Below are 10,764 nucleotides of genomic sequence, written 5' to 3'. Positions count from 1 at the left end.
ATGAAAAATACGGTTCATATACACAGCGTTTAAACAGAGGTGGCCTCCAAATACCCAATTATATGGCATGTTAATGGTCTATAGTTTGTTATTTGATGTTTTCACGAGTTAAACCAAATGTCTGCAGAAAATCACTTAGCAGTATTTTTAAAATTGTCAGTGACAACTACGTATTCACAATGAAAGCAGATCACAGTGACATACTCAGCAACATCCTTTAAATTGACTTAAGTATTTTGGATCAACCTATGCCCTTTTGGGATTTCAACAGCATTTCATTGAAATTTGTAATACTGAAATATTTGTAATATGTATACAATACACTTTTACTGCCTGTCTAATTGACAAATTTACAATCTTTACTATCAAGCAGGTATAATAGAGCTCCTGCTTAGTCAAAAAAACTAATGATCGCAAAGAGATTACCTCATGGGTGCGATTGGAAAATCTCAAATTTTGTAAATCCTTTTTTTTATGTCCTGTATGAAAATTTCTGTATATTAAACAATGTTTTACCATTCACAATTTTATCTACAAAAATAAACTCAAATAAGTGTGTCTATATTATGCACTACTGTAGTTAGCCTTTTGCTTCGACTTTGTCGATCTGTCTTGCTGTTCTACCTAATACATCACTTCTCAAGGTTTTTTTTGTTAAAGCAGGACAGAGGCTCTTCCTTGAGATCAATATTAGGATTTTGGGACAAAAACAAATAATAAAATTGAAGGGACCTAAATGTACACAAACACAAGTTTTTGACCTTGCTGGACAAGTTTCGCAAACGCCCGGTAACTGAAAATAAGCGTTAATTTAATAAATTTTTACGTTTCACACGCATTAACCTATCAATAACACAGCAAAAACTATTTAATGTGATTATCCGAGCAATAACACGCCAAAAACTGTCTAGAGGTCTCGCACAACCGCAGAAACCTGTTGATACACATCCGCCTCCAGTTTTGAAACGAGCGCGACCGGTGTCCAGGCCTGTTATAGAGGGCGCTATGCGTCATGTCCATTACAACCGTGTTCTGTCACAAGTTCTTCCGTGCAACTTTTATTACATCATCTTAAAATGGACATTGTAAAAGAGAATACGAATGTAGTCTTAAATTGTGTAGCCAGATCCTCCTCCCAGCATGGATAAACAGTGATCTAATACAACAATCAATAATCATGCAGGTATTTGTATGTATGCCAAATGGCTAGCAACTGGTAAAAGTGTCCATATATGCTCATTTGTTCAGCAACACATCAGGCATGTGAAGCGAAATGACTAACGATAACTAATCGAAAATATTTGCAGGTTTGCCATCTACCCTGAATGTAAAATTTTCACACCGATGGCTCACCAGCAGCTTGTATTGCACAGAACAATACAAGAAAAACTTGAAAGGACGCACTAATAGAACACAAAATTAAACTTACAAAAAAAGCACATGTACTGAAAATGAATTTTTTTTTAAATACTTGAAAATGTTTTTTGCGCAAAAGAGCCATAATAGTCAATGAGAGCTGCATACAGGTGTACACACTGTTTCGACCTGTAAGGTCTCTGGTGACCATGGCACATGCTAGCTGGTAGATTAGCAAGCACACAGATTTCCACTTTGTGGTACCTTCGGTCAATCGTCGATATGTTGGGTACCAAACTGAAAATGCTGATTTGTACTTTTCCTTCAAGTCTATGTTAATTTACTCTTGTGTCCTAGCCTAATTTATAATTTAGTTTGTTTAGTAGATATTTGAACCAATAGTTTACCTAATGCAAAAAATGACATCTGTCCTGAATGTTGTCAATGTAGTGGAAAGAGTGGAGGACCAAATACCTCGGTCAACATTTTAAAAACAAGTTTGCAGAAGTGGCTGGATTCCTTGATGTTGTGGGTGCAATAGACTGCACCCACATACCAATGAACTTATCCGGTGGAGATGAAGCAGAAATATTTAGAAACAGAAAAGGTTTTCTTTCTCTAAATGTGCAATGTGTTTGTAATGCAGACATAATGTTTACCGATGTTGTTTGCAGATGGCCAGGTCCCACACATCAGTCTGGAATATGAACGATTTGGGAAGATTCAACAAAGAAATATAACAATAGCTCAAACGGACAAAAATGAACAGCAAAATTAGGAAACTTATGGAAAAACCTAAAATCCAGGGCAAGAAAGGAAATCGCCGAAAGCAAACAGATCTGAATCAAACTGGTGGGAGTCCGTATATAAAAAGTTGTTTTCTGTTGCAGAATTGATACATTTTAACAGCAATTCCATTCAAAATACATCCGCAGAAACAGTGAACATTTCAGTGGGTAAGTACAAACGTAAGAAAATATCAAATATTTTCTTTCCATTTACTCCCGCAGATGAAAAATAAAATGTGGATTTTTTTACAGAAGAGTCTACTTTGCAAGCCAGTTAAGTTCAGGTCGGGAAACACTGCGTAACATTTTTCTTTGCGCTCACCAGCAGCTTATATTCCAAGAAAAAGGACTCACTAATGAAGCAAGAAATTAAACTTAGAAAAAAAGAACAGGATTATAAAAAAGAAAATGAAAGTTTTTTAAAATCCTTTTTTTTGTTTGGGGACAAATTTTTTAAAACGGGAGTACTGAATTCCACGCTTTGATTTTAAAAGCTGTCTAATTAATACGTGTACACAAAAGGAAACAACGCAGCAATGTTTCATGCAATAATACGATTGGAAAGATCTCACCACCGTAGCTTAAGTTGGTACAGCGTTGGACCTGGTTAGCCCAGGTTCGTGAGTTCAAATCTCGCTCAGTCTTGTCAGAAAAAAGCGACTGACCAGTGAAGTCTGTAAACCTAACATAAGGAAACCGTGAATTAAACAAAGTATGTTCGCTCACAACAGAGAGATAAATGTGTGTTAGCCCCTAAAACAAGGCAGCTGGAATATTAGTCAATCACATAAACTGTCTGCTAACGGCATTGACGCGCGTAACAATATATAACAAAGGGGTTTGGTTGAAACTAGTTTTGAGAAAATTTGTGGGGAAATCATATTTTTTTTTTACCACACCGGGATTTGAACCCTGGGCACGAATACCGATCGGGTTTTTTGCTTGGTATCCGGGTCGGGCGCTTGGTCAATGCTGCCAATCATCATTTATCAATAATTATGCCAGATTTTACATGCGAAGTGTGCCAGACAGTGGTCCAAGTCGGCTCTGTGTACTCACAGAAGACGAAAGCATCCTGAAAATTACAGCGCAGGTTTTGCTTGTGTTTTGTGTAAAAAATAAAACCGTTTTTCCAATAAACACTTAATTGATCATTTGAACGAAAAACACGAAGAGAAAAAAGTAGAAAATATTCAATTCTGTTTAAAGAAAGACTTCGTGGAATGGAAAACGTAAGTGGAATCAAAAACACAAATTTGGCGTTTGTGATAAACGCAACATCACACAATTTACTATGTTGATCAGGAAAACGAGAAAAGTAAAACTTTAAAGGGCAAACTGATGAAGCAAGAAATTAAACTTGAGGAAAAATATAACGCTATTGGAAAAAAGAACACGATGATAACCTCGGATCTCGCAGCAGGGGTATCTCCAGACAAGCTGCTGGATAAAATTAGAAAGAGTGTTATGTCGAGAGACGGGATGCTTGCGTGAGAAAACGCGACATATTTAATATACGAAAGCTGTACAACATACCCAATATTGAGCGACATTACAACGACACGAATAGCTTGGACTTGTGGGTCAACGAGGTCGATTTTAACCTGAGGTTACAAAAAGCAAGGCCACCACAGTGATGTTTTGTTCTTTGCATTCAAACAGAATTTCAGAAAGAAATGCTTCAAACACATAGTACAAAGTTTACTTGAATAGACTCCACCCATGGAACCAATTGTTACAAGTTTTTGCGTGTAACAGTTATGGTTGTTGATGATGTTCATGCAGCCATTCCTGTTTTTTAGATTATTGCAAATATGGAAGATTGTCAAATTCTAAAGTATGCCTTTCCTGCTCTTAAAGCAAAAGTTGGAGAAATAAGTACAGCTATTTTTATGTCTGACATGGCCAACAACTTTTACAAATCATGGTGCATAGTCTTTCCACAACCTGTTAAACGACTGTTGGTGCAATTTGCATGATGACAGAGCCTGGAGAAGGAAATAACAAAAATGTTACAGGTAAGGAAGACCAAATGCTTATATATGTCTACCTAAATAGACATCTGCAATGTTTTTCACTACATCTGCAAATTCAACAAGCTATTGCAAGAAGTAACCACTTCGTTTGAAGAGATTTTATCACCTTCATCTGTGGAAAAAAATTCAGTTGTGGGAATCCAATACTAACATGTATGTTGAATCCTTCCATCGTGTCCTGAAATATGACTACTTTTAAGAAAAATGCGCAGAATAGACAATTTGTTGGGCATCCTTTTGAAGTTGTCAATAAAAACAGAATAAGGCAAAACAAGTTACAGAATAACACAAATACAAAAACGGCACAAAGAGTCATTTTTACTTACAACAATAGTTCATGTTGGAGAACAAAACATGGAAAATGGCAGCAACACAACCGAGTAGTCGTGTTACCAGATTTCAAGAGAGCAGTTAAAGTAAATTGTGAAGCATGCCAGGCATGTGTTGCAGCATACAAATAGAATTCCCAGTCGCTGCTTTGCTGAATCTAAAGTCTGCTTGCGTGTTCTTGCTGAAGACTATACTTGATTTGAAACTCCGTGGCAGACTTGTTTATTAATTAATTTGTTTCAAGCGCGTTTAACACGTGACTGAATTGCAGGGAATTAACTATTAAAAGAACGTTTACACCGCGATGGCGAGAATAACAACAGGGCCGAGAGAGATCGAGCGACTAAGAGAGTAGACTAGACTAGACTGTCGAAGGATTACGAAATGGGCGTTTCATAACAAAGTGTCAGAAAAAATGTGTTGTCCAGCAGGATGCCAGAAAGCCTGTGGGAGCTCCGGCAGGAAAGCTTAACACTGTCTGCAGTCTTCGGTCCGTATGTGTTCCAAATGTGTAAAGAATTAAGTAGGGAAACATGCGTGTTGCTACAGTGTCCACTTGTACCTACATGAACTTTCTGACAAAAAAATGGTGCATGCAAGCATATTCATACTGTCCACATGAAATCTCCAACCATATCCTCACGTGGTATTGCTCATAACCAAGAAATTGGAGGAGAGCACTTTCAGAAACAAATTGTCATGAAATTAAGATTACGTTTGCAATGCAATAATGAAAACTACTTGCAAGATATGTTTAAAAGAGTATCATCAGTTGCCACATTGGCAGAATTTTTGTAAAACATGTCCAAAACAAACCAGATTTTTTTCAACTGCACAGAAACCTGGGCGGAAAAGGAATCAACTACAGCCACCTTCTCCAGCATTAAATGGATTCAATGTGAGCATTGCAATGTCTGGTTACACACAAATCCAACTGTAATGTTTGCATTGGAAAGTAATGCAACTGTGTTTTCTTTGCGTTTAGTGTTGAGAGTAGCTCCACTGTTTCTTTGCATTTAATGCTGAGAGTATGTCTAATGTTTTTTTTAGTGTTGAGAGTATGTCTAATGTTTTTTTTAGTGTTGAGAGTATCTCCACTGTTTTTTTAGTGTTGAAAGTATCTCCACTGTTTTTTTTTAGTGTTGAGAGTATCTCCACTGTTTTTGTTTTTTAGTGTTGAGAGTATCTCCACTGTTTCTTCATTGCGTTTAGTGTGAGGTTATCCACGCATGTGCATGCTCACAGTCTATTGTAAAGTATTTTCATAATCCATTCCAATGAGTTAGAGCACCCCTTGTTAAACCCTGCCAGACAGACACAAACCAAAGCGCGGGCCAAACGAAGCACGACTGCTTAACACACAGTACATTAACAAACAACGTTATGGCCAATTCATACACAAAAAAGTTACTGCAGAAGAATGACCACATGTACTATCCCTCGGTTGAATTATGCGATCAGATGGTCGGACCCACAGGCTATATGGATTGCCCAAAATTCACAGGCCAGGTGTCCCCTTACGGCCGATAGTTTCGTTTATCGGATCGCCAACATATAATCTGGCTAAACACGTGGCCCAGTTTTTGGCGCCCCTGGTGGGGAAGACGGATAATACCGTTAAGAATTCTGCCAGTTTTGTTACGCAGATAAAAGAGCTGTGTGTGCATGAAGAAGAGAAAATGGTGTCTTTTGATGTGATTTCCTTGTTTACCAACGTACCGGTTAAGCTAGCGGTGGACGAGTGGATTCGGTGGATTCGGCGCACCCGACCGCACACAAGAGGGTGTGGTAGTACGCTCATTATACTCGTGCCGAATTGTTGATAACTGATGATGCTGAACGAGAACAAGAGGTGTAGTTGTACTACCGTATATTTCTGAAATTTCGGAAACGTTACAACGACTGCTTGGCGACTTTAACATTCAGGTTTTTGAACGTCCGGCCGTCACCCTGCGTTCCTTAATATCGCACCCAAAAGACCGCATGTACGATAAGCTCGACACGAGGGGTGTTGTCTATACAGCATTCCCTGCGGTGGTTGCAGCGGCGTATACATCATAACCCGTGTGGTTACTGAAGTATACAGTGCAGGTGTGTTCGCCCTTATCGTTTTTACACTTCTTCTTTTGTAGCGTTTTTTCTTTGTTTATGTGCCTCAACTTTGTCCACATTGCTAAACTTACATTTCCTACCTTCTAATGAAGGCTGCTGCCTAACAGCCGAAACGTTGAGAAACGGCAATAAAATAAAGTTTGCCAGAAGGGCATTCAGCTATAAGTAGTCATTTTTGCAAGACTTTCCGTGCCACGTTAGTAAACGTTTTTGTACCTTAATCGCCAACAGATTAGCAAAAATCGAAAAAATGGTGCATATTTTAACGTACTTTGACGTTCTGATTGTTTTAACTAACTTTCGTTCAATAATGTTGGTTACAAACTCGCCTTGTCACAATTCTAGTGTGATTTAATCCGATAAGCCCAACTCTCGCTCGTAACAAGCAGGGATTAGGGTTAACTTTAGGGTCATTGATATAAACTTGCTTCAAGACGCTCATCTTGATTAAAGTTATAGGATTTAATTTTATCCACGATGGTTATATGGCATTTTTACCCGGCCAACAGATCTTTAATTCAGTCTTATATATTGGCCGCTTTGGCTCGTGAGCCATGGCAGGCAGTTTATGAATTTTATTGAAACGTTTTAAATGAATTCACTCGGCTGCTATGACTGAAACTAAAGGCTGGTTCACACTGAACGCGGTTTGCGGCAAACTTCCGCGACTAACGGACAACGGCAAACGGCAAGCATGTCACACAAAACGCGGTAACAACGTCAACGGTAAACAAGTCGGTTCGAAGCGGCAAACTGCAAGGTTGAATTAATTCAACTTTTGCGCGGCGTCTTGCGACATATTGTCGATGTTGTATTAAGTACAATAGTACACTGTTTTGTTTGTAGCCAATAATAATTATAATTATAATGGAAACTTTTAATGAAATGTTAATACATTTGGTTTCACAATCGCCATCTATCTATAATACCAAGCACAGAGATTATAAGGACACTTCCAGAAAAGAAAATGCATGGGTGATGATATCTAAAGAACTTGGACAGCCTGGTAATGAAGGCAGGACTAGTTTAATTTAATCAAGAAAATCAAGTTTTTTTCATAGATTGTTGCCTTAGAAGATTGAAACAAGCTTAATGTGAACTTCCTTAATGATTTCTGACATTGCTCATTATCAATTTAGTCTTTATTTCATTTCTGAATAGTGGCAGACTGCATGAGGAGATGGAAGAGTCTTAGAGACCGTTATACAAAGTTTAAAAAAACTAGTGTGGAAAGCAGGAAAAGTGGATGTGAAGCTGTTTTAGTAAAACAGTGGGAGCATTATTCAAGTTTACAGTTTCTGGATGACCACCTCCGCCATAGATTGTATGTTCAAATAAAAGAAATTACTTAACTTACAAATTTAATTGTCGTAATTTTACCCAAATGTAAAGGGTTCATCTAAAACAAACTTTTAAATTTATTAGATTTTTTATTGTACCTCCACTTTTTATCACAAATTTAATATATTCTTAGAACTGTCAATAATTATGAGATGCTGGATCTTACCCAGCAAACTGAACATGAGGATGTCACAGTTTTGGGTGAAAAACTTTTTGTTGTGTGGTCAAATCACCAATTATACTACAGTCATCATTATTTACAAATTATGATATACACCTAAATGTAGATTTGGAAGAAGTACAAGCAGACACAAGTGTAGCTTCAGAAAAAGTGAAGCCTCTTAAAAAAATAAGTGAAACCCAAGTGAGTTTTCAATTTTTCATGTGAATACATGATTTGCACCAAAACAGCGCCTCTAGTGTCAGCTCGGGGTCAGAGGTCAAGTTGTGCTACGCGAGCGAAATGCTGTTTTGTGTTATAGGAAGTTTTGGAAATAATCACTTATTTTGTTTCTCATACGGCTTTGATTCTAAACTGAATGTCAGGACTTGGATGTTGCGTAATTGGTTGCAATAACAATCGAAGAAAACTGCGTCAGTGGAGATCTAAACAGTGACAGGGTGAAATTCGTGAATGCAATCTTGAATGCAGTCGGTGCGGTGCCGCGGTGCGTATGTGATTCTCCATTCGTACTTCACCCGTTTCCAACGAATTCAAAACATAAAGAAGATCATGATCGATGGGAGAATTTTGGGAAGGTCGTGAAAAAACGCAAATTGCTCCAAACAGCACTTTGTTAAAGGCAGGCCAACAACACAAAATGCAGTTCCTAATTTACACATGGGTCATACAACCAGTGTTGTAGAAGCTAGGAAACCACCATCTGGTTGACAAGTACAGCTGCTTAAGTTTTGATCTTGCAAACTCTGACCTTATTCCTGAGTTGTGTGGTATCAGTAAACAAACAACTTTAAATAGTCCCAACATAAGTAAATGTCAGGAAACAATTGAACCAAGTTGTATATTGGGTGCAGGTGGTAGTTGCAAATGCAAGTGAACTCATTAAACCGAAAACAAATGTATTGCAATGATGACGATGTGAATTTAACTTTCTGACATCTTTTGAACTGGTAAATTTGAACAAAAAAATGAATTCAGTTTTCAAGTTACTAGATAAGAGATCTTTTGGGATGAATTACTGGAAAGATTCAAACTTCAGGCCGCATCTCTCAATTAAATCCTAAAAATTGAGTTTTAGAAGTCATTTGTTATTGTGCACCTGTTACAGTTTCTCTTGTTTGCCAAAAACAATCGCCGGGTCTGATGACTCATGAAGGGGGACTACTCTTGCTGAACAGAAAAAAAATTGATTGCAGCTGCATTAAGACAGCACATTGGGGGGTTTTGCAAAGGCTAACTGCTAAATTGTCAGTCCTAGGGGGTGTACAAACAGCCCCGGTGGGGCCCCAAGACAATTACAAGACATCTAATTCTTCATGAATTGTGTAGAGGAGGGTTGGTGGCTTCACTTAATCGCAAATGGAGGTAACTTTCTGTGATTCATTTTTTCACAAAACAAACCTACACTTTTTTCTGCTTTTTTGACCAAAATAATGGCCAACAGAGGGTCAAAATGCCCCCGGGGGAGCAGTTTAAGTAGTTATTTTGATTATAAATTTGGCCACAATTCCTTGCCAAGGGTCCGCACTAACAGAAAATCACAAATTGAACATACATTCTGTGATTCATTTTTTCACAAAATCAACCTCAATATTTGGGTAGTTTTTCAGCTACATGTACAACAGCACCCTCTACCAATTTACTGCCTGACTAATAGCCCTGAAAAACAAACTAAAACTGCCCCAAACACGCTGAAAATCGCCCTGGCAACAGCCTGTTCATCTGCGCTCATTCAACCAAAACACTGGCGCCCATGCATGACCCATTGCATTGTTACACATAATTTTACTCTGTTACGCAGGAGTTCGAGAAGGGCAATTCCCAACCGGGAAAGTCTTTTCCATAGAAATACAGAGATGCGGCCTTCAATGCAACAAGAAGCAAACAAATCTGTATATGTCTGTTATTTGATGATGAGTTAGTGATGACATTAATGAGATTTTGATTTGAACTGTTGGAAAAATATTTAACACTGAGATTTGGCATTTCCTGCTCATCGGTTTCAAGAATCATAACAGCATTAACAAAATTTCTTTTGTGGCAACTAAAAAGTCATAGTATTGACTTGAATGTTGACCTATCCGAGCCTTTTCAAAACCCTCTTTACAAAAAAGTTAATACATTATTGACTGTACAGAAACTCCTAAAAATGTAATTGCAAATGGAGACAGTTTCATTTTGTTTCTGATGGAAGAGGCAGTCAACATACCACTGTTTGGCGACTTTGTGATGGCTGACAGGATTTTTCACATTTGTGAGGAGTTGCTTGTCAGACATTGTGATTTATTGAAGCCATGGTAGGAAGTCTGGAAAACTAAACAATTGGCCAATCATCGTATATATGTTGAAAATGTTTTTTATTTTGTTGCTGATATTGTCATGATATGTGTAATCTAATAGAACTATTTAGTCAGAAGAAATATTGTTCACATGATTTATTTTAAGTTGTTGCTTACTTAAAAGTTTTTGTCACAAAGAAACGTACTTGAGTGTTAATACAAATGTTTGCACATAACATTAATAAATCAGGACCACTGTGTGAACACAAAAAATTTCAATTACACGAGGTAATATGACAGTAAACTGAAAGGAACAAACAAAGGCATTGAACAAAGCACAA

At 37.7% G+C, this 10,764-nt stretch overlaps 1 protein-coding gene across 1 annotated transcript; it reads left to right on the top strand.

Annotated features, from left to right (window-relative positions):
• The first annotated feature begins 7,473 nt into the window (after window positions 1-7,473).
• On the top strand, window positions 7,474-8,259 carry LOC145908399 (transcription factor Adf-1-like). The gene is made up of 3 exons (XM_082995673.1): window positions 7,474-7,628; window positions 7,784-7,946; window positions 8,097-8,259. Exons 1-3 carry the CDS (start codon window positions 7,490-7,492, stop codon window positions 8,242-8,244), a joined length of 450 nt encoding a protein of 149 aa, XP_082851799.1. The 5' UTR covers window positions 7,474-7,489; the 3' UTR covers window positions 8,245-8,259.
• Window positions 8,260-10,764: the final 2,505 nt, after the last annotated feature.

This window comes from Ascidia mentula, chromosome 7 (assembly GCF_947561715.1).
Source record: "Ascidia mentula chromosome 7, kaAscMent1.1, whole genome shotgun sequence".
Lineage (NCBI taxonomy): Eukaryota > Metazoa > Chordata > Ascidiacea > Phlebobranchia > Ascidiidae > Ascidia > Ascidia mentula.
This window is presented reverse-complemented; position numbering and strand designations above follow the sequence as displayed.

Excerpts from the sequence above, each read along its gene's own strand:
- LOC145908399 (XM_082995673.1), top strand. The coding sequence starts at position 7,490 with ATGGAAACTTTTAATGAAATGTTAATACATTTGGTTTCACAATCGCCA. Across the intron at positions 7,629-7,783 it reads TAAAGAACTTGGACAGCCTG|TGGCAGACTGCATGAGGAGA; the intron begins GTAATGAAGGCA and ends ATTTCTGAATAG. Across the intron at positions 7,947-8,096 it reads GACCACCTCCGCCATAGATT|AACTGTCAATAATTATGAGA; the intron begins GTATGTTCAAAT and ends ATATATTCTTAG.